The sequence below is a fragment of the Hemiscyllium ocellatum genome, chromosome 34 (assembly GCF_020745735.1).
Source record: "Hemiscyllium ocellatum isolate sHemOce1 chromosome 34, sHemOce1.pat.X.cur, whole genome shotgun sequence".
Lineage (NCBI taxonomy): Eukaryota > Metazoa > Chordata > Chondrichthyes > Orectolobiformes > Hemiscylliidae > Hemiscyllium > Hemiscyllium ocellatum.
Genome location: NC_083434.1, coordinates 1,213,413 through 1,236,950, shown reverse-complemented (window position 1 = coordinate 1,236,950; position 23,538 = coordinate 1,213,413). Strand labels below are relative to the sequence as shown.

Genomic DNA, 23,538 nt, shown 5'->3' with positions numbered 1-23,538 from the left:
ATCTTTCTAGTGACTGAGTTCCCTCCCCTGTCCTTCCTACCTCTGCGATTGCCCCATTGAAGTCTGCTCTCTGCTAATTGCTTTTTGTCATTCTGGATTAGAGATTACTTAGATTACTTACAGTGTGGAAACAGGCCCTTCGGCCCAACAAGTCCACACCGACCCGCCGAAGCGCAACCCACCCATACCCCTACATATACCCCTTACCTAACACTACGGGCAATTTAGCATGGCCAATTCACCTGACCCGCACATCTTTGGACTGTGGGAGGAAACCGGAGCACCCGGAGGAAACCCACGCAGACACAGGGAGAACGTGCAAACTCCACACAGTCAGTCGCCTGAGGTGGGAATCGAACCCAGGTCCCTGGCGCTGTGAGGCAGCAGTGCTAACCACTGTGCCACCGTGCCGCCCAACACAGAAAAAGGTCCTTCAGTTCCTCATTCCTGAAGAAGGGCTCATGCCCGAAACGTCGATTCTCCTGCTCTTTGGATGCTGCCTGACCTGCTGCGCTTTTCCAACACATTTTCAGCTCTGATCTCCAGCATCTGCAGTCCTCACTTTCTCTTTCAGTTCATCCAGTCTACACCAGTCCAAAACAAGTACTTAACTTGGTCCATATGCATAATCATATGCCTTAGCTTGCAAGTACACTTCTAAATACTTCTTAAAGTACTCTATGACTCTAAGTTATGAGGGTTCCTGTCTTCTACCAGCTACAGGCAGTGACTTCCAGATTCCTACCATCCTCTGAATGAAAAGATATTTTTTCTCATCCCCTCGGAACTTCCTGCTCCTTACCTTAAATCTATGCCCTGGTCATTGATCCCTCCAGCAAGGGGAAAAGGTACTTCCTGTCTGTGTCCCTCAGTTTCATACATCTCAACCTGCCTCCTCAGTTCCCTCTGCTCCAAGGAAGACAATCCAGTTTGTCTAATCTTTCTTCATAATTACAATTCTGTGGTGTAGGTACTATTCTAATAAATCTCCTTCAAACCTTTTCTATTGCAATTACATCTCTCCTAATGTGGTTTCCAGATTGCACACACAATTCTAGCTGTGGCTGAACCAACATCTTGTACAATGCCAGCAAAACCTCCCAGCTTTGAAGCTCTATGCCTCGGCTAATAAACGCAATCATTTCATTTTTTTAAAAAAAATTACTCCAGTGATGTGGGTTTTACTGGTTGAGTCAGTACTTTTTGGCCATTTCTACTTGCCCTGAAGAGGTTGATGGTGAGCTACATTCAACCACTGCAGTCCATGTTGCAGTAGGTAGATCCCACGATATGTTAACATATTCCAGGATTTTGACCCAAAGACAGTGAAGGGATGGCAATGTATTTCCAAGTCAGGATGGTGAGTGGCTTGACGGGAAACCTGCAGGTGATAGTGTACCCACCTATTTGCTGCCTTTGACTTTCTAGATGGAATGAGCAACGGTTTGTAAGATGCTATTTAAGGAGCCTCAGTGATTTTCTGTGGTGCATTATGTGGGTACATTCAGCCTCCGATCTTTACGTAAGTGTCCTCCAAGGCAACCTTTGGGGTATACAACAACACAGGATCAGCCGGCAGAAAGTGATAGCCAAGTTCCGTACCCATGAAGATTGTCTTAACTGTGTACTTGGGTTCGTGTTGTGATACGTGTAACTACAATCTTCCTTACTGTCCTGTTTTGACACCATCACCTTGATTACTTATGATTTCTCTACCTTAATTAGTTTGTACAATTTTGGATTTCTTGTTTGTTTGCTTAGATCCTCAACATGCAACTCACACCTGTCATGTTTTTCCAGCCATTTAGTTTGTCTTCAGCACCATTTTATTTTTAATTTTTCCTAATTATATTTCTGCCTCAATTAATCATGGGCGGCATGGTGACTCAGTAATTAGCACTACTGCCTCACAGCACCAGGGTCCCAGGTTCGATTCCAGCCTCTGGTGACTGTGTGTGAAGTTTGCACATTCTCCCCCTGCCTGCGTGGGTTTCCTCTGGGTGCTTTGGCTTCCTCCCACAATTCAAGATGTGCAGTCAGGTGAATTGCCCATGCTAAATTGCCCATAGTGTTAGGTCATTAGTCCGTACACTTTGAAGGGTTGGTGTGGACTGGTTGGGCCGAAGGGCCTGTTTCCACATTGTAGGGAATCTAATCAGATCATAGAACATAGAACAGTACAGCACAGAACAGGCCCTTCAGCCCAGGATGTTGTGCCGACCATTGATCCTCATGTAAGGTAAACCTAATGTACGAATCCTCAGATTTCTGTGACCATATGCATGTCCAGCAGTCTCTCAAATATCCCCAATGACCTCGCTTCCACAACTGCTGCTGACAACACATTCCATGCTCTCTCAACTCTCTGCGTAAGAACCCACCTCTGACATCCCCTCTATACTTTCTGCCAAACAGCTTAAAACTATGACCCCTCAGGTTAACAATTTCTGCCCTGGGAAAAAGTCTCTGGCTATCAACTCTATCTATGCCTCTCATTATCTTGTACGCCTCAGTTAGGTCCCCTCTCTTCCTTCGTTTTTCCAATGAAAAAAGTTTGAGCTCAGTCAACTTCTCTTCGTAAGATAAACCCTCCATTCCAGGCAGCATCCTGGTAAACCTCCCCTGAACCCTCTCCAAAGCATCCACATCTTTCCGATAATAGGGCGACCAGAATTGGACACAGTATTCCAAGTGCGGTCTAACCAAAGTTTTATAGAGCTGCAACAAGATGTCACGGCTCTTAAACTCAATCCCCCTGTTAATGAAAACCAAAACGTCATATGCTTTCTTAACAACCCTGTCCATTTAGGTGGCAATTTTAAGGGATCTATGTACCTGCACACCAAGATCCTGCTGTTCCTCACAATCACATTTCTCATTTCCCAAAGCAGCCGAGGACAAATCTGGTCCGGGCCTGGCGACTTGTCAATCTTAATGTTTGTCAAAATTTTCAGCACATCATCTTCCTCTATCTCTATCTGTTCCAGCATGCTTACCTGCTCCTCAATGGTTTCATTCACTACGAGATCCTTTTTTTTTGTAGACAGAAGCAAAAAACTCATTTAGGGCTTTCTCTACCACCTCAGACTCTATACACAAGTTCCCTATGCTATCCTTGATTGGCCCTACTCTTTCTTTGATCATTCTTTTATTCCTTACATGCATGGAAAATGCCTTTGGATTCTCCCTAATCCTTCCTGCCTTTTTCATGCCCCCTCTTGGCTCTCCTCAGACCATTTTTGAGCTCTTTCCTCGCCTGCCTGTAATCCTCTAGAGCTGAGCAAGACCCTGTCTTCCTCCACCTTATGTAAGCTGTCTTCTTTCTTTTGACAAGAAGCTCCTCCACTCTCATCATCCAAGGTTCCTTTATCTTACCCCTTCTTGCCTGTCTCAGTGGAACACATGCATCACTCGCAACAACTGTTCCTTAAACAGTCTCCACATGTGCCCTTTCCATGGAACAATTGCTCCCAGTCCATGCTTCCCAACTCACGTCTGATAGCATCATAGATTCCTTTTCCCCAATTAAATATCCTCCCATTGTGCCTGCTTCTCTCATTCTCCATAGCTATATAGAATGTGAGGCAGTTGTAGTCACTATCACCAAAATACTGTCCCACTGCAAGATCTGACACCTGCCCCGGCTCATTGCCGAGCACCAAATCCAAAATGGCCTCTCCCCTCGTCAGCCTGTCAACTTACTGAGTTAGGAAACCCTCCTGAACACATCTTACAAAAACAGCTTCTTCCAAACCATCTGCTCGAAGGAGGTTACAATCAATATTGGAAAGTTAAAGTCACCCATTACAACAACCCTGCCAACCTATGCTTTCTTCAATCTCCCTGCTGGGGGGCCTGTAGTCAACCCCTAATGAGGTGACTGCTCCCTTACTGTTCCTAGTTTCCCACCCATACTGACTCAGTAGGCAGACCCTCCTCGACAATGGTAACTTCTGTAGCTGTGATACCCTCTCTGATTAGCAGTGCTACACCCCCTCCTCTTTTCCCCCCTCCCTAATCTTTTTAAATGTTCTAAACCCTGGAACACCCAGCAACCATTCCTGCCCCTGAGAAACGCACGTCATCCCTTCACTTGCTATTCAGCTGTTGACTCTTTACTCACAGCATCTGACACTTTTGATCACCTGCTGAGACTTATTATTTAGCCTGTTGATACTCACACCATTTGTAAGATCTTTTGACCTGTCTATAAATTCTGTTCCTATAGTGCTTCCCTTTACTTAGTCTGATAAAGAAGCAGCACTCCAAAAGCTTGTGATTTCAGATAACCCTATACCCTGGTATCGGGTAATTTCTGACCTTGCCCGTCTCAGTCCAACGCCAGCACCTCCACATCATTATGTGGATAGGCATTCTTAACTATATTTTCTATCTGTAACGCTACTTTAAGAGAATGCTTGACTTGCACACCAAGGTCTCTCAGATTGTTAGTGCTTCATCATATGTTCCCATACCTTGTTTGTCCTCCTGCCCAAATGCTCTACGGACTTATCTGGATTGAAATCCATTTGCCAGTGATCAGACCATCCAACCAATCTGTTCTTATCTTGTTACGTAAGGCTATCCTCCTCACTATTTACCACCCTACCAATTCTTGTCACATCTGTGAAGTTAACTGATCGACTCTTCAACACTCAAATCTCAATCACATATAAATACTACAACAACAAGGGCCCCAACACTGATATCCGCGGCACCCCATTGTACCAGGATTCCAGTCACAAAAACGCTGCTTGACCATCACTGTTTGCTTCCCGGCCCAATTAGCCAAATTTCCTTGTATTCTGTGGGTTCCTACCATCATCTTATCAAAAGTTTTGCAGAAGACCATGTAAACTATGTCAAATGCATTGTCATTATCCACACAGTTGATCAGCTCCTTGAAAAATTCAATGAAGTACCTCCCTTAACAAAACCATGCTGGCTGTTTTAGATTACTCCCTACCTCTCCAGTTGCAGATTAATTCTGTCCCTCAGAATTGCTTCCAGTAGTTTGCCCACCACAGAGGTGAGACAGACTGGCCTGTAGTTTCCTTACTTATCCCTTACTCTCTTCTTAAATTGCAGTGCCAGTCCTCTGCACCTCTCCTGTGGCCAGAGAAGCGTAAAAATCTATTGCCAGTGCCCCTGTTATTTTTTTCCCTTGCCTCAATCAGTAGCCTAGGATACTTTTCATCCAGACCTGGAGATTTATTTTCTTTTAAGCCTGCCAGATCACTCACTACCTCCTCCCTTCCTATGCTGATTTTGTTAATTTATTGCGTCAGTTCTTCTCCCTGATTTTTATACCTATAACAACCCTCTCACTATTGAACTGATGCAGTGTATTCATTTAGAAACCTACCTATGTCCTCTGGCTCCACACACTGAATATCGGCATAGTCCTTAATGGCCCTACTGTTGCCTTAGTTATCCTTTTATCCTTCATGTACATGTTAAAAAACTGACAATTTTCTGCCAGAAGCCTTTCTGATCTCCTAATTTCCTTTTCAATTTCCTTTCCTTGCATATTATGTATTGCGTTAAACTTCCGATGTTTTAAGCCCTGTGTTTGCATTAAGCCCCTCATTGTCCGTATCCCTCGTGTACATCCTTCATTATCTGGGGTTCTCTGAATTTAGGTCTCATTCTTTATCATCTGGAATATTCTGATACAATGATCATAGTCTTTTAAATGGTTGGCAACCAGTTTAAATTAATTGACTTCTTCCTTGTATTCTTTCAACAGTTAGTTTCAGAAAGGTCTTTTTCTTTAATTTAATCTTTTTTTGAATCAACCTGTTCAGAGATGTTGCTACATACCTCTGTAGCAGGTGGGAGTTAAACGCAGGCTTCCTGGTTCAGTGGTAGGTAATCTGTCACTGCACCACTGCACTGCATCCCAAGAGCTAGTTATTATAGACTCAGTGCTTAAGTACAATCAGCTGTGGTTGTGCGAATCCATTCTCATAGCTAGTATTCTCCAGTCAACTGTGAATGTCAGGGTAATGGGGCTGTCTCATCACTATCACCACCAAACCCCTGCCGCCCTAAGAGAAAAAACACCATACTCTTCTGGAATACAGTTCCACACTAAGTCAGCCGCATTGTGTTCAACAGGACTTGTATGTAGACCAGTCTGGAGAGCCGTGGTAGGTTTTCTTCCCTGAAAGACTTTACTTAATCGATAAGACTTTTTACTACAGGCTGATTTACTCAATATTTCTCATTCTTGCCATGTTTTGGCTGATTTGATTGAGTTCCACAATCTGTCATGGTGAGATTTAAGCTCTTGACTGTCAGTTTTTAGTCTAGTGACATGACTACTATTATGTTCTCTGAAATTGAATCTACTGGTAAAATGGTCTGTTGTTTTATACCCCTTGTCTGGTATGCATTTAATTGTGGAACCTGTAACACTCTGAGACTCTAATCTTGTTCTTGGAGTGAAAAATAAAATATTTTCTTATTATTCAGGTGATATGCTGTCTTTTGTGTAAATTAGTGCCGTTAACAAATTAAGCTTTGCAAACTTCATGTCAATTCTGTATTTTGCAGATGTTGAGAAGCTCTGCACTTTTGCTCAACGTTATCCTCTTCCCTCCATGTATCGTGTCCTTGTATGGAAAGTACTGCTTGGTATGTCTAAATGATATTATAGTTTGCATTGACAGCCTTAGTATGTGTATTGTGGCTAAAGCTTATAAATATTTCAGGTTTTGTTACATAGAGAATGTATAAATACATCTTTTTCAGATTGGCAGGATATGATGTGTGAGGTTCCGCAGGAGTTTATGCTAGGCCCAACTTAAAATTTATATCAGTACTTAGATAAGGGGATCCAAGGCAAGGTGGATAAATTTGCAAATAACATAAAGTAATAAATGTTGTGAAAATGCCAACCAATCTATATCAGTCTGCAACCCTGTTAAGTGAATGGGTAAGAATAATGTGGATCGAGTATAATGTGGGAACATATGAAGTTGTTCACTTTGCTAGGGAGGTTGAAAAAGCAAAGCATTATTTAAATGGAAATTGATTGAAGCAATCCAACTAAGATGGATCTAGGTATTCTAATGCACGTATCATTAAACATTGGTACGCAAGTGATTATGAAGACTCATGAAGTACTATCCTTAATTACAAGGGGGAATTAGTATCGTGTGAAGAGGTTGTGCTTCAGTTATACAGCGCATTGGTGAGATGGTATCAAATGCTGCGTACAGTTTTGAATCCTTATTTAGGATGGATGGAAATGTGGTATAATTGGTTCAGACTGTTATATTGAATAAGTGGATGTCTTGTAGGGAAAATTTGGACAGGCCAGGCTTACTTTCATGAGGTAAGAACTAAAAGAACTGCATATGCTGGAAATCAGAAACAAAAACAGAAATTGGTGAAAAAACTCAGCAGATCTGGCAGCATTGGTGGATAGAAAACAGAGTTAAAGTTTCAGGTTTTGATTTCTTTCATCATTCCTGGGATGACAACGTGGCTGGCTACACCAGCACTTATTGCTGTGGGTCTGGAGTCACATGTAGGCCAGATCAGGTAAGTTTAGCAGATTCCTTCCCTGAAGGACATTAGTGAACCAGATGGGTTCCAGATTTTGGTTGAATTCAAATTCCACCATTTGCTCAGAACAGTACTGGGTCTCTGGGTTAACAGTCCAGTGATAATTCCACAAGCCCATCGTCTGCCCTTTCTGGTCCAGTGACCCTTTCTCCAAACTGATGGTAGCTAGGGAAAAGTTGGTTTTCATGCAGAAGATAGGGTAGGGAGAGGTAATAATAAGTAAATGATAAGTGGCAATAGAGCCCAAAGAGCGTGAAGAAAGCTGGACAGGCAAAAGAAGGGATAACAATCAGCCTAGGAGAACTAATAGCTACTAATGGGGACTCTTTGTGACTAACAATGGATTGTATGTAAAAGTAGACCATGTGATAACAAAGCCTAGTCTGTGGGGTTTTGGGTAAGGGTATGGGAGAAGGTGCCTCAAGCCCAAAAATTGTTGAACTTGACATTAAGTCCAGAGGCTGAAAATTCCCAAATGAAAAATGAGGTGCTGTTCTTCCAGCTTGCACTGACCTGTGCTGGAGCACTGCAGCAAGCCTGAGACAGAGACTTTGGCCAGGAAACCGGAAGCTCTGGGTCTTTTTTGCAGACAGAACATGGGTGTGTCACCCAGTCTATGCTTTATTTTCCTCCTGTAGAGGAGACCACATTGTGAGCAGTAGACTAGAGTGACTGAAGTGCGAGTGACTGCACTAGACACTTACTAACCTCATTTCATCTGGTGAACTCCCCTGACTGCATAGCTCACTTCTACCTCCTTCCTAAAATCGACAAACAGGACTGCTGGTGACACTCATTCATAAATTAATTAAAGAGATCATTTAAAAAAAACTGATTTGGGCACAGCATCTGGCAATCTGTGAGCAAAAGCTCATCTCGGGATCAAATGCAGCACTCAATCTGGTTTAGCCTTAAACCAGTAGCTAGTAAGATATAAGATAAGTATGTAAGTTAGCTCGCTGAGCTGGAAGGTTTGTTTTCAGATGTTTCGTCATCATGATGAGATAACATCATCAGTGAGAGTCTCCGGTGAAGTGCTGATGGTATGTCCCGCCTCTTTGCTTATAGGTCTTGCTTTCTTAAGGTCGGTGATATAACTTCTGGTTCTTTTTTTCAAGGGAAGGTAGATGGGATCTAAGTCGATGTGTTTATTGATGGAGTTCTGGTTAAAATACCATGCCGCTAAGAATTGGAGTGTGTATGGTTGTTTCACCTGCCCTGTGTGTTATTCCAGTCAAAGTGGTGTCCTTCTTTGTCTGTATGTGTGGAGACTAGTGATAGGGGGTCATGTCTTCTGGTGGCCAGTTGGTGTTCATGTATCCTAGTGACAAGTTTTCTACAGGGACTTGTAGACCTGTAGCAAAACCTTGCGGCTGTTAAACTCGATCCCCATGTTAATGAAAGCCAAAACACCACAAGCTTTCTTAACAACCCCATCCACTTGGATGGTAACTTTGAGAGATCTATGTACTTGCACACCCAGATCCCTCTGTTCCTCCACACTGCCAAGAATCCTCTCTTTAATCCTATATTCAGCATTTGAAAATGCATCACTTCACATTTATCCAGGTTGAACTCCATCTGTTATTTCTCAGCCCAGCTCTGTATCCTGTCTATGTTGCGCTGCAGCCTACAGTAGCCCTGTATACACCTCCAATCTTTGAGTCGTCTGCAAATTTACTAACCCACCCCTCAACCTCCTCATACAAGTCATTTATAAAAACTACAAAGAGCAGAGGCCCAAGAACAGTGCCATGTGGGACTGACCTCCAGGCAGAATACTTTCTATCTACAACCACTCTCTGCCTTCTGTCAGCCAGCCAATTCTGAATCCAGATAGCCAAGTCTCCCTGTATCCCATACTTCCTGACTTTATGAATGAGCCTACCATGGGGAACCTTATCAAATGCCTTGCTGAAGTCCATATACACCGCATCCATTGCTTGACCTTCGTCGACCTGTCTTGTCACCTCCTCAAAGAACTCCATTTGTGAGGCATGACCTGCCCCTCTCAAAGCCATGCTGACTGTCTTTAATCACACTATGCTTTGCCAAATAGTCATGAGTCCTATTCCTCAGAATTCTTTCCACAACTTTGCTGACCATAGACCTATGCCAGGGATTTCCCTATTACCCTCCTTGAAAAGAGGAACAACATTCGCCTCCTTCCAATCCTCTGGTACGACTCCTGTGGAGAGTGAGGATGCAAATATCCTCACCAGCAGCTTAGCAACCTCCTTTCTCGCTTCCCTGAGCAGCCTCGGATAAATCTGGTCTGGCCCTGGGGACTTATCAAACTTAATATTTTCCAAAATTTCCCGGAACATCAACTTCATCAATCTTGATCTGTATTCCAGCTGCTCAAAGTTTCCATTTACAACAAGTTCCCTTTGCTTGGTGAAAACCAAAGCAAAAAACTAATTTAGGGCTTCCCTATCTGCTCAGACTCCACGCACAAGTTACCTCTGCTATTCCTGATCGGCCCTACCTTCTCCCTGACCATTTTCTTATTCCTCACGTATGAGTAAAATGCCTTTGGGTTCTCCCTAATCCTTCTTACCAAGCCTTTATCATGGCTCTCCTGGCTCTCCTCAATCCATTTCTGAGCTCCTTTCTAGCAAGCCTGTAATCCTCTAAAGCTTTTCTAGATCCTTGTTTCCTCCACCTTACGTAAGCTGTCTTCTTCCTTTTGATGAGAGGAAGAAGACAGCTTACTGTCTCGTCATCCAAGGTTCCTTAATCTTTCCCCTTCTTACCTGTCTCAGAGGAACAAATTTGTGCATCACTCACAGCAATTGCTCCTTAAATAGTCTTCACATTTGTGTGGAACAATTGCTCCCAGTCTGTACTTCCCAACTCCTGTCTGATAGGGTCATAATTTCCTTTTCCCCAATTTAAATATCTTTCCTGCTCCTTTCACTCTCCAAGGCTATGCTAAATGTGAGGCAGTTGTGATCACTCACCAAAGTGCTCTCCCACCACAAGATCTGACACCTGTCCTGGCTTGTTGCAGAGCACAAAATCCAAAATGGCCTCTCCCCTCGTTGCTCTATCTACATACTGAGTAAGGAAACCCTCCTGAACACACCTGACAAAAACTGCTCCATCCAAACCATCGACACTTGATAAGTTCCAGTTGATATTGGGAAAGTTGAAATCACCCATAAAAACAACCCTGCTACTTCTGCATTTTTCCAAAAGCTGCCCGTCCATGAGTTCTTCAGTTGGTCTGTAGAAAACCTCCAATGCGCTGACTGTTCCCTTGCTGTTCCTAGCTTCAACCCATACTGACTCAGTTGACAAACCTTCCTCAACAACCTTTGTTTCTGTAGCTGTGATGCACTCTCTGATTAGCAATGCTACACCCCTTCCTCTTTTTTTCCACCCTCCTTGTTCTTTTTAAATGTTCTGAACCCTGGAGCTTAAAATGTGTTGCTGGAAAAGCGCAGCAGGTCAGGCAGCATCCAAGGAACAGGAGATTCGACGTTTCGGGCATAAGCCCTTCTTCAGGAATGAGGAAAGTGTGGCCAGCAGGCTAAGATAAAAGGTAGGGAGGAGGGACTTGGGGGAGGGGCGATGGAGATGCGATAGGTGGAAGGAGGTCAAGGTGAGGGTGATAGGCCGGAGTGGGGTGGGGGCAGAGAGGTCAGGAAGAAACCCTGGAGCATCAAGCAATCATTCCTGTCCTGTGAAACCCATGTCTCCATTATGACCGCAACATCGTAGCCCCAACTACTGATCCATCCTCTAAGTTCGTCACTCTTATTTCAGACATTCCTTGCATTAAAACAGACACTCTTCAACTGATCCCTTTGTTTCATCGCGTGAGAAACCTTCCTGATAGATTCAATACATCCTGTCACTGCCCCATCTGCAACTGACCCCCTCTCAGACATGTGGCTCTGATTCTCACCCCCGAGTAGTGTCCAGAGTGTTCTTACTATTTAATCAGAGGAAGTTTCTTCTCCAAAAACAGTTGAGTGTGGTGGTGCTGAGGTGGAGCCAGGTGCTGTTTTGGGTGATTTGAGAGGTAGCATATAGATGAGAAATAGTAAGATCTTTGGATCACGCGCACACTGTCTGAAGCAGCCTTGAATAGCCTCATCCCAGATGGTAGAAGATGGAGGAGTGGGAGAGAAAGATAATGGAGTTAACCACATGTGTAAGGAACAGTTGACCTGAGACAGTCACATATTATTTGTAATTTTGATGGAAGTCAAATTAATACCGTGGTAGAGTGGAAACCTGATTGGAGGATTTAAACAGAAACATGCATGGATTTGAGAGGTAATGACGGGCTCAAAGACTTTGTGGAAGAAAAGGGTATTGGAATTAAAATTTGTAAGGATGAAGAGATCAAAGCTTGGGTTTGTGAGAAAAGGTGAACATTGTAGATTTGAAAGTGAAGGGGTAAAAGGTGAGGACCTAGAATCATCAACTATGTCCGCAAATGTGGAAGCCAGAAGAAGTTAAGTAGTGTATGCTCTAGTGGGAGTGGGATCAAACGCGCAAATACTTTGTCTGATATACAATATAAGCTCTGAGAGGGTGTGAGAAATCAAAGACAATTGCATGTTCAGGGGTTACAATGTATCTTTTTATTTTTGTGCATTTTTGATTTTGGACCAAAGTGGGCAATGAACTTTATTTTAAAAAAATAAGATTTCTGGAAAAGACTATTGCACTTTTGGTCATAATGTAGAGGTGCCAACATTGGACTGGAGGGGACAGTCAAAAATCACAGGACATCATGTTATAGTTCAAAAGATTTATTTAAAACTACAAGCTTTCGGAGCCCCACTCCTCCTTCAGGTGCTAGTGACAGAGAATATATCGGTCACAGAATTTATAAGTAAAAGATCAAAGAGTCATATAACTAATGCGAATGTATTGAACAAACCTAGATGGCTGGTAAGTCTTTAATCAGAGTGGACATGCAGACTTTGATTGATTTAATATGTAAATCTCAGAATTTCTTTTGAGTCCCTGCCCTGAGCTAACTTCAGATTTGATCAATATAAAAAAGGTGACAGCTCAGGTCAGACAATGCATTTTAGGTGTGAAGCCTTGTTTTAAATCTGTCTGTGTCTTAACCTGGAGTCAGACTGATTTTATTTTTAAAGTAGGAATTTATAAAATGCCACATTGACTGACTTTCTACAAGGACTCACACCTGAAATGCATAATCTGACCTGAGATGTCACCTCTTTTACATTGATTTAAACCTGAAGTTAGCTCAGGGCAGTGATTTGAAAGAAATTCTGGGATTTACAAGTTAATCAATCAAAACCTGCATCTCCATTCTGATTAAATATTTAACAGCCTTCTAGGTTTGTTCAGTATATTTGCATCAGTTGTATGACCGTTTGTCCTTTTACTTATAAATTCTGTGTCCGATGTATTCTCTCACTAGCACCTGAAGAAGGAGCAGAGCTCCAAAAGCCTGTGGTTTCAAATAAACCTCTTTGATTATAACCCGGTGTCATGTGATTTTTGACTTTGCACATTTTAGTAGCAAGTTCATTACAGCAGTGTACTACTTCAATGTTGTTGTTTGTTCAAGTAGTAGGGCCAGTTAGTAAAGACAGGCAGTGTATATAAAGGGAGATATGGCTGGCAACAAATAGCTGATTGCTATCGAATGGTAATCTGTTGTTAATGATAAAGTCCTTCTGCCTGTCAACATCTATCACTGGTTCCCAGATAGTTGAAAAGATTGTAGGAACCATCTGACCTCTGAAAAGGAAGGAGTTGTGTCTGTCTCTATAGTTTAAAAAAAATCCCTCAAGCCTGGTTGCTGTAACTATGCCTTTTAACTAGTAACTCAGATGCTTGGGAATGGTGAACCAGTCACTTTGTGGCTTCTGCAAGTCAGTGAAATTACCCAGAGAAAGAATATTGAAGAGTAAGACATCCTGATAAGCCATAGACATCATTTCAACGAATTCTGTGAACAGGACCTAATGAACGGGCTTCTTTTGTTCCCTCTGCCCATTTTGTATTTGCACTGTCCGTATCTGTAGAGTGAAATAAGGGGGTGTTCAAGTTTTAACTAGTAAAGTTATATGCGATTGGTTCATGATTTTGTAATGAATAGCAGTTAATTTTTAAGGTCCATTCTTTTTGTCAAGTTGGGTTTAAAAGAAAGGAGAATTTGGGAAAATTGGGGAATTTTTGCATACTTTCATAAAAGCTTCACATTTTATGATGACGATGAAATAGTGGGGTTTGATTGCCAACAATGATGACCCTAGTAACTTTGACCCAGCGGTTTAGGAAGAAAGTTTGAAGCAGCTGGTTATAATAATGGAAAAATGTCCATTGTTGTTATTGTTCAAGGTGAGAGTGTAGGCATATAGAAGATTAAGAAAATAGTTTGCTTTGGAGGCATAAAGCTTGACGTTAACTTTGCATTCTGGGATGATCTGGGAATAGTGGCACTTATGATAGAGAAGGACCAAATGGTTCTTTGTGTCGTCAAGTCAGATCTGCAGCAAAATGTATGTCATAAAGAATTAAATCCCAACTTGGCGATGCATACTTTCTTGCCATGTTACTATGAGTTTAAAATTGCTGGGATACTACTGAAGCTTTGATAAATTGCGGACAGATCTCTTATATTTACCTCCTTTAGCACCTAGGGATACTTTTATGTTATAAAACAAACTGATACTAAGCAACAGAAGTAGATATTCGGTCAGGTGACCAAACATGATCTTGAAGAATTAGGTTTTAAAGATCATTGTGAAGAATGAAAGTGAGGTAGCGAAGCTGAGATAATTATAGTGATATGGCCATGGAGGGATTGTGAATGAGAATGAGAGTTGCAAAATCAAGGTATCGATGGAGAGCCAAAATATTTGGTTGAATGGGCCTTTGGTGAATTAAGACAAGAATAACCTCAAGTTATTCCCTGCTGAAAATGTGTTGCTGGAAAAGCGCAGCAGGTCAGGCAGCTTCATAAGGGCTTATGCCTGAAATGTCGAATTTCCTGTTCCTTGGATGCTGCCTGACCTGCTGCGCTTTTCCAGCAACACATTTTCAGCTCTGATACTCCAACATCTGCAGACCTCACTTTCTCCTCAAGTTATTCCCCCTCAAGTTTACAGAGGGTGGAATGTAGGAGGTTGACAAGGAATGTGTTAGTATAGTTACATTGGATATTAACAAAGGCATGATCAGGTTTGAGATGAGCTGAGACTGATTAAATCCAACTGGTAATTGATCATCTTTGTGATGATGTGAATGGGTGTCTGTTATGAATCAATGGTTACAAGCAGACTAGCCCAATCTCAGATGTTAGCTAGGGAGAGGAATGAAGTCTGTAACTAGGGGAATGGAGCTTGGTGTGAGGACCAAGAACAGCCGCTTCAGTCTTCCAAGTATTTAATTGGAGGAAATGTCTGCTCATTTATCTGATGCTGTATGTTGTACAGACTGTCTGATAATTTAGCAACTGTGGAGAAAGATGGGAGACCAAGGAGAACTAAGACAATCAGGACAAACATCCCTCTGAAAAAACCATGCTGACTATCTCTGATCAAATCTTGCTTGTCTAAATGGAGGTACATTTTCTCCGAAACTATTTCCTACAATCATTTCTGTATCACTGAAGTTAGTCTGTAGCTGCATGGTCTATCGCTGCCACTCTTCCTCTGGCACCTCTGCTCTTGCCAGATAAGAGTTAAAGATTTGGGTCAGGACTCCTGTAATTTCCTTCCTGATTTTCTACCGCAGCCTGCAATATACTTATCCCAGTCGTGGGCTTTTATTCACTTTTAAATGCAGTTGCCCCCTTGGTCTTTTATTGTCTTTAATATTGTTGAATTTCTTGGGATTCTCTATATTACCTTCCAGCATTTCTCATGCCTTTCTTTGCTCTCCTAATTGTGTTCTTAACTTGCCCCCACACTTCCTAGACTTCTTTAGAGCCGCTGTTATTTTGTTCCCTATTGTATTACTTGCTGTTTTTGTGAGTAATATGAATGTGTTGTGAATGAGACTTTTTCAAAATTCAGAAAATGGTCACAAACCTGGTAGTGAGAAACATTATTACATCATCTGCATTCTCTGGAGCTGAATTTGAACTGACACATATTGGTGCATCTGAAAGAAGGCTGAAAAATAACATTGTACGTGATTCTTGACAAGCTAGCTTCACAATACTGGTCTTTTTTACAAAGTTACTATGCCCTCAAGTTTTTTCCCCCGGAGAGGGGGTAATTGGCCAGGCTCCAAGTAGGCTGGGTTTGAAAGGTTTATTGGGGCTGTTATTTACCCCTACCATATAATGCCTCCAGCCTAATGCTTTCATGTCTTTTAAAAAAAGGTGTCATCAAAGGGGAGTGTCCAGCTAGCTGTGTGGGTAGCCTTCATTTAGATTAGAGTTTTTGATTCAGTAAAGAAAGGCTGCGGAAGCAAGTCCAGCCGTTCTCTCTCTCCCGCGCTCTCTCTCACAAACTTCAGATCTGTAATTCCTGGTTTGCTTCATTTTTATCTTTGTGCTTAGGGATGTGTTTATTGGGACCATTGCAATTATTTTCAGAAAAGCATCATTAAATCAGGAAAGTAGTTGGGTTTTTACTTAGGATAAGTTATCCAGTATTCTGTTCTTTGCGTTTCGTTCCGTGACTCTATTTAATACCTGGCTGTCAGACCAGCTCATTCACTCTGGGAATATCCATTGCACACTTACCTTAAACAAATAGCAAAGTTACGGTCCGGGCTACCTGGAGTTAAACATGTTTTGAGGGGTCAGACCTGGTCCATGATACACTCAAAATCCCATTGTGATGCTGTGCAATACAATATGTGCATTTATCGTATGATAATCTTCAGTCTCAAATATGAAGTAGAACATATCATTAAATTAACATTTTGTAAGGTCATTGGGGAAAAATGTATGGATTCAATGACTTCACGTTTTTTTAAGTCTAACAATGTCATTGCCGAATTTTGTTAAAGGTATTCTTCCTCCTCACTATGAATCTCACTCTGCTGTATTGACGTTTCGGAAAGAACAGTATCAGGATTTGTTGCAAGCATTGCAAGTTATTCGGTTTGTTCAAGATTCCACCCCACAAGTTTGGGTTTACCTCAGAATGTACCAACTAGAGTCTGGAACACTGCCACGTCGTCCATCTCAGTCACTGGTCAGTTGTGTTTAGTATATACTGCTTTTGTTGGATACTTGCATTTGATTTGCCAAACCTTATTATTATGGATCATATTCACTTTGTTTCACATTGTTACAGTTAATTTGTTAGTAAAGTGTGCTTAAGTATGATGATTAATGATACTTCACTAGCAACCCGGGGTCATCAGTCGATATATTACCTTTGTAAGTTGTAAATTTGAATTGAGTACATCAGCGAACTTATCAGCCAATATTAGAAAAATGGTATAAAACCTGCTTGTAGAATTTTTTAAAATCTCCAACTTACTCACTAACATTCTGCAGTAAAGGAAACTTGTCATCATTGTCTGGTCAAAAACATTCTGATTATCGTTTTTTTGGTGCTCAGTCAAGTGACCTGACAAGCTTCATAAGATTTGCTGCAAAGTTTCCTTCTCAGGCTAACTAGGGAAGAGTAATACAAATTGCCAGCTTCACCGATGTAGGATCCCTACAGATTGGAAGCATGCCATTTGGCCCATTGATTCCACACCAAACTTCCAAAGAGCATCCCACCCAGACCCACCTCCACCCCCATCCCTCTAACCCTTCAGTTTTCCCATGGCCAATCCACCTAGCTTGCATATCCCTGGATGCTATGGGCGATTTAGCAAGGCTAATCCACCTAACCAACCTTTGGATTGTAGGAGGAAGCTGGAGCACCCGGAGGTGCTCACGCAGACACAAAGAGAATGTACAAAGTAGTTGCCTGAGGATAGAATCAAACCTGGCTCCCTGGTGCTGAGAGGTAGCAGTACTAACCACCGAGCCACTTTGTTGCATGTAACAACTTGAGGTCAAATAACTAAAAGAAAAATTGCTAATATTATGATATGCTGACTGTAAAAACTAATGTTATCATTAAATTTCATTTCAGGAACCAGAAGATGTAGTTTTTATTGCGATAGCAGAAGCAATGGAAGAGATGGTGGAAAATGACGTTGATGCCTACTGGCTAGTCAAATATTTTGTAAACCAGTTCAATAATAAATACAGCGATTCAGTAGCTCACTTGGTAAGTGCCATGTTAAACATAATTTGTCCGTGTGTCCAGCAGGAATGGAGTTAGTGAATTAACACAGGTAGCATTTATCATGAATGGGAATTGTCATGTTCATACATTTCCATATACATTTTGCCTATTTTGGTTTAATTGCTAAAAGCAGGAGGAGAATTTGCCATGGTGTTGTCTACATGTAAACAATTCTTTATTTGCTGAGTAAACAATACCTTGTTAAGCTATAGTGCCTCACTTACTTTGCTTCAATTGTGAAAATGATAAATTTGTGTAACTTGTAGATTTACCTGAGCTAGTGTTCTTTTTGTACCACTGGACATGTGACTTGCCTGGTACATAAAAGCAACATACTGCGAATGCTGTGGTGGCTAACACTCTGACAGCTACTCCTCTCTCCCTAAGACTGTGACTTAACTGCCTGACTCTTCCCTTCATTTTCTCTGTCTATTTACAATGCTAGTTTTTTCAAACAATGTTTACGATATGTCCTGTGAATCCTACAACAACCATGACAAAATTTTCTCTCAGCTGAAAATGTGTTGCTGGAAAAGCGCAGCAGGTCAGGCAGCATCCAAGGAACAGGAGATTCGACGTTTCGGGCATAAGCCCAATCATTCCTGAAGAAGGGCTTATGCCCAAAACGTCGAATCTCCTGTTCTTTGGATGCTGCCTGACCTGCTGCGCTTTTCCAGCAACACATTTTCAGCTCTGATCTCCAGCATCTGCAGACCTCACTTTCTCCTCGAAAATTTTCTCTCAACCAATTTCATTCTTCACTTTCTCCATTGCCGCCATATCTGTTCTGATGAAACAGTTTTCCATATTGGTACTTGTGGCATGTTTCCCTGTTTCCTTTAACCAAGCTTTCTGTCCTATATTCCATTGTGTTGTCAGAACCCTTGATGGTGTTCTTCCTATTTCAAGGTCTTCTGCCCTGACATTACCTTCTCTTCCAAAGCAGCGATAGGCTTCACAGAATCATACTGTACAGAAAAGACCCTCCGACCCATCAAGTCTGAATTGCCAAAACAGTACAACTACCTACACTAATCCCGCTTTCCCACAGTAGGCCCATTGCCATGAATGTTATGACACTTAAGGTGCTCATCCAAGTACTTTTTAACAGTTGTAAGGTTTCTTGCCTTAACTATCCTTCCAGTGCATTTCAGAACCCACCCATCTCTGAAAACTTTCTCCTCACATCCCCTCTAAACCTCTTTAAAATTGTGTCCTTCTCAAATCTTCTTAAAACTCATTATGCCCTCTTGTTATTGACTCTTCAGCTAACCCTATCAAATTATATAAGCTGATTATGCCCATCATCGTTTTCTACACCTCCATCAGGTCCCCACCTCCCCAAGGAAAACAATCCAAACTTATTCACATCTATCCATAATTGAAACATAGAAGTTGCTTTGGAAGGGTAGATTGCGGATGACACAAAAGACTGCGGAAGCTGCAAGTTGTGAGGAAGATTGCCAGAGGATACAGCAAGATAGATAGGCCAGAAACTTGGGCAGAGAAAAGGCAGATGGAATTTAATCTCGACAAATGCAAGGTGATGCACTTTGGAAGGTCAAATGCAGCCAGGAAGTATTAAGTAAGTAGCAGGACTCTTAAAAGCATTAGCATTCAGAGGGATCTAGATCCATGTTGCTCTGAAATGGCAACACAAATGGATAAGGTGATCAAGAGGGCATTTGGAATGCTTTTCTTCATTGGTTAGGGAATAGCATATGAAAATTGGCAAATATTCTTGCCTTTGTTTAGGACTTTAGCTTGGAGTATTGCATACAATTCTTGTAGCCAGTCTACCAGAAGGATGTGGAGGCTTTGGAGAAGGCACAGAAAAGTTTACCAAAATGTTACCTGATTTGAAGGGTATTAGCTATGAGGAGACATTAGACAAACTCTGCTTATTTTCACTTGAATGTTGGAGGTGGAGTTTACATGATCAAAGTTTACCTGATCAAAATTATGAGAGGCATGGATAGCTGGAGGCTTTTCCCCCAGGTTAGATATATCAATCACTATGTTTAAGGTAGAAAGGGAATGTTTAAAGGAGATGTGAGAGGTAAGCTTTTCACAAAGGGTGATAAGTACCTAGAATGCACTGCCAGAGGAGTTGGGACCAGACTTAATAGCAATGTTTCAGAGCATGTTGGCAGGTACGTGAAGAGGCAGAAAATAGACGGATATTGATGATCTGGAGGCAAAAGATTTTAGTTTAGAAAGGCATCATGTTTAGTGGGCTGAAGGGCCTGTCCCCGTGCTGTTCTGTTCTTTGCTATTCAAAATTATCCCCCCCAGGCAACATTCTGGTGAATTATTTTTACACCCCCTCTAATCCAATCACATTCTTCCTTTTAGTGTGGTGACCGGAAGTGCATGCAGTACTCCAGCTGTAGCCTAACTCAAGACTGTATGCCTCCAGCAGGACCTGCCTGCTGTTATAATCTATGCCTTGACTGAAAAAGGCAAGCATTCTGAATGGCGCTTTAATTATGCTGTTAACCTGTACTTCTACTTGACAGGATCTGTGGACAAGCACCCTAAGATCCCTCTGTCCTCCTGTTTCCAATCTCTCAGACTCTTAGCCTACTTTTAGCCTCTGAGAAAATAGTTTTATCTTCCAACATTTTCTCTATCTCCATTGCAGTATCACCATTGAACAGGTCTTCTAATTCCTTTCCTTGGCATTTTTGCGTATGAGATGCAGCACCTACTTGTCCACCTCTTTCTCACTGCCCAAAGCTCCAAATGCTGTTTCGGGATGAAATATTGATTACTTATATCCTATTTGATTATGGAAAATATTTTTCACAGCCTAGATATGTGTTCTTTGAATTGGAGTAGACTAAACATAGTCTAGGTGACTGCTTTGCAGAACACCACTGTTCAGTTGCAATCCTTGAGAATATGTCTAGGGTATAAGCAGTTAGGGAAAGAGTTAAGTTCTGAATTTGGTGAAACAAGAGGTTCAGCTGAGCATGACTCAGTTCAGATAAGAACTTACAGTTAACAATGGGATGCTGAAGGCAAGGGTAATGGGTTATCAGGTGGAAAAGCATTCATTACGTAGAGCCATTTAACAATATTGAAAGCATTCAGTATGTAAGGTCAGTTGAACACGGGGAAGAGTATCCATTGTATGAATCCTGTTAACAAGGTTATGAACATGCATTATATAACAGTAAAGGTCTTGGTCTGTGCTATCAATACTCATTGATTGTAACGGTCAGCAGGTCAGGCAGCATCTAAGGAGGAGGAGAATTGATGTTTCGGGCCAGACCCCTTGTCGACTGTCTTGCTCCTCGGATGCTGCCTGATCTGCTGTGCTTTTCCAGCAACACACTTTCTCCTCCCAATTGTAACGGTCCCCCAATCAATATGTATGTTGCCCTATCTGGATGCTCCTCACTGTTAGATGACTATATAGTTCATTAAGAAACTGCTGTTCCAGAGAAGACAGTGAACTCATGTCCCTGTGCACATGGGCAATCGTTCTCTCTCCTTTCAGTAGCCAGAATAAAGATGAAGGAGGTAAGACTATACTGTGTCTCTGAGTATTTTGCTTTGACTGAGGGGGTAAAGCGGGACAATATCTTGACTCCACCTGTCAGTGGCCTGCCTTTTTAATTCTCTATTCTGACTCTTTTCTATCCTAGCTCTTTTGTTTTCCAGAGGGGCTTGACAATATAGAACATAGAAGGATACAGCGCAGTACAGGCCCTTCGGCCCTCGATGTTGCGCCGACCGAATCCTACCTAACCTATACTAGCCCAATAACTTCCAAATGCCTATCCAATGCCCGCTTAAATGACCATAAAGAAGGAGAGTTCACCACTGATACGGGCAGGGCATTCCATGAACTCACAACCCGCTGTGTGAAGAATCTACCCCTAACATCTGTCCTATACCTACCACCCCTTAATTTAAAGCTATGTCCCCTAGTAACACCTGACTCCATTAGCTGTAAAAGGTTCTTAGTATCTACCCTATCTAAACCCCTAATCATCTTATACACTTCTATCAGATCTCCCCTAAACCTTCTCTTCTCCAATGAGAACAGCCCCAAGTGCCTCAGCCTTTCCTCATAAGATTTTCCTACCATTCCAGGCAACATCCTGGTAAACCTCCTCTGCACTCGTTCTAAAGCTTCCACATCCTTCCTATAGTATGGCGACCAAAACTGCACACAATACTCCAGATGAGGCCGCACCAGAGTCTTATACAACTGCAACATGACCTCAGGACTCCGGAACTCAATTCCTCTGCCAATAAAGCCCAGTACTCCATATGCCTTCCTCACAGCACTATTTACCTGAGTGGCAACTTTCAGAGATCTGTGTACATGGACACCAAGATCCCTCTGCTCATCCACACTACCAAGTAGCCTACCATTAGCCCAGTAATCCATCATCTTGTTATTCCTACCAAAGTGAACGACTTCGCACTTAGCTACATTGAATTCCATTTGCCACATTTCCGCCCAGCTCTGCAACTTATCTATATCCCGCTGTAACCTACCACTTCCTTCCTCACTATCCACAACTCCACCGACTTTTGTGTCATCCGCAAACTTGCTTACCCAGCTTTCAAGTCCTTCCTCTAGATCATTTATAAAGATAACAAAAAGCAATGGTCCCAAAACAGATCCTTGTGGTACACCGCTAGTAACTGCGCTCCAAGATGAACATAATCCATCAACTACTACCCTCTGTCTCCTTCCAGCCAGCCAATTCCTAATCCAAACCTCTAATGTATCCTCAATGCCATACCTCCGAAGTTTTAGCATTAGCCTACCATGGGGAACCTTATCGAACGCCTTACTAAAATCCATATACACAACATCTACTGCTTTACCCTCATCCACTTCCTTGGTCACCTTCTCAAAGAACTCAATAAGGTTTGTGAGGCACGACCTGCCCTTCACAAAACCATGCTGGCTATCCTTGATCACGTTATTCCTATCCAGATGTTCATAAATCTTATCCCTTACCATTCTCTCTAAGACTTTGCCCACCACTGAAGTCAGACTCACTGGCCTATAGTTACTAGGGCTATCCCTACTCCCTTTCTTGAACAATGGGACCACATTCGCTATCCTCCAGTCCTCTGGTACTATTCCCGTTGACAACGACGACATAAAAATCCAGGCCAATGGCTCTGCTATCTCCTCCCTAGCTTCCCATAGGATCCTGGGGTAAATGCCATCAGGCCCAGGAGACTTATCTATATTCATCCTTTCCAATATTCCCAAAACCTCTTCCCTGCATATTTCCAGGGCATCCATTCTAATTAATTGTGATTCCATATTCACATCAGCAACAGTGTCCTGTTCCTGAGTGAATACTGATGAAAAGTACTGATTTAATGTCTCTCCAATCTCCTCCGCCTCCACACACAACTTCCCACTACTATCCTTGACTGGACCGATACCTACCCTAGTCATCCTTTTATTCTTGACATACCTATAGAAAGCCTTTGGGTTTTCCCTAATCCTACCAGCTAAAGACTTTTCATGTCCCCTTCTCTTAGCTCCCTCTTTAGCTCCTTCCTGGCTATCTTATAACTCTCAATCGCCCCTACTGAACCTTCACGCCTCATCTTTACATATGCCGCCTTCTTCCCTTTCACAAGGGACTCCAATTCCTTACTAAACCACGGCTGCCTCACAAGGCCCTTTACACCATGCCTGACTGGTACATACCTATCGAGGACACGCAGTAGCTGCTCCTTGAACAATCCCCACATCTCATTAGTGTTC

The 23,538-nt window shown here is 42.2% G+C and overlaps 1 protein-coding gene across 3 annotated transcripts in view; it reads left to right on the top strand.

Annotated features, from left to right (window-relative positions):
- tbc1d7 (TBC1 domain family, member 7) overlaps positions 1-23,538 on the top strand; it is an 81,608-nt gene that overhangs the window by 23,287 nt on the left and 34,783 nt on the right. For all 3 annotated transcript variants that reach the window (XM_060849932.1, XM_060849933.1, XM_060849931.1), the window contains exons 4-6: positions 6,559-6,639; positions 16,540-16,727; positions 17,628-17,765. In XM_060849932.1, the coding sequence (XP_060705915.1) occupies positions 6,559-6,639; positions 16,540-16,727; positions 17,628-17,765 (407 nt within the window). The remainder of the gene's footprint in view (positions 1-6,558; positions 6,640-16,539; positions 16,728-17,627; positions 17,766-23,538) is intronic.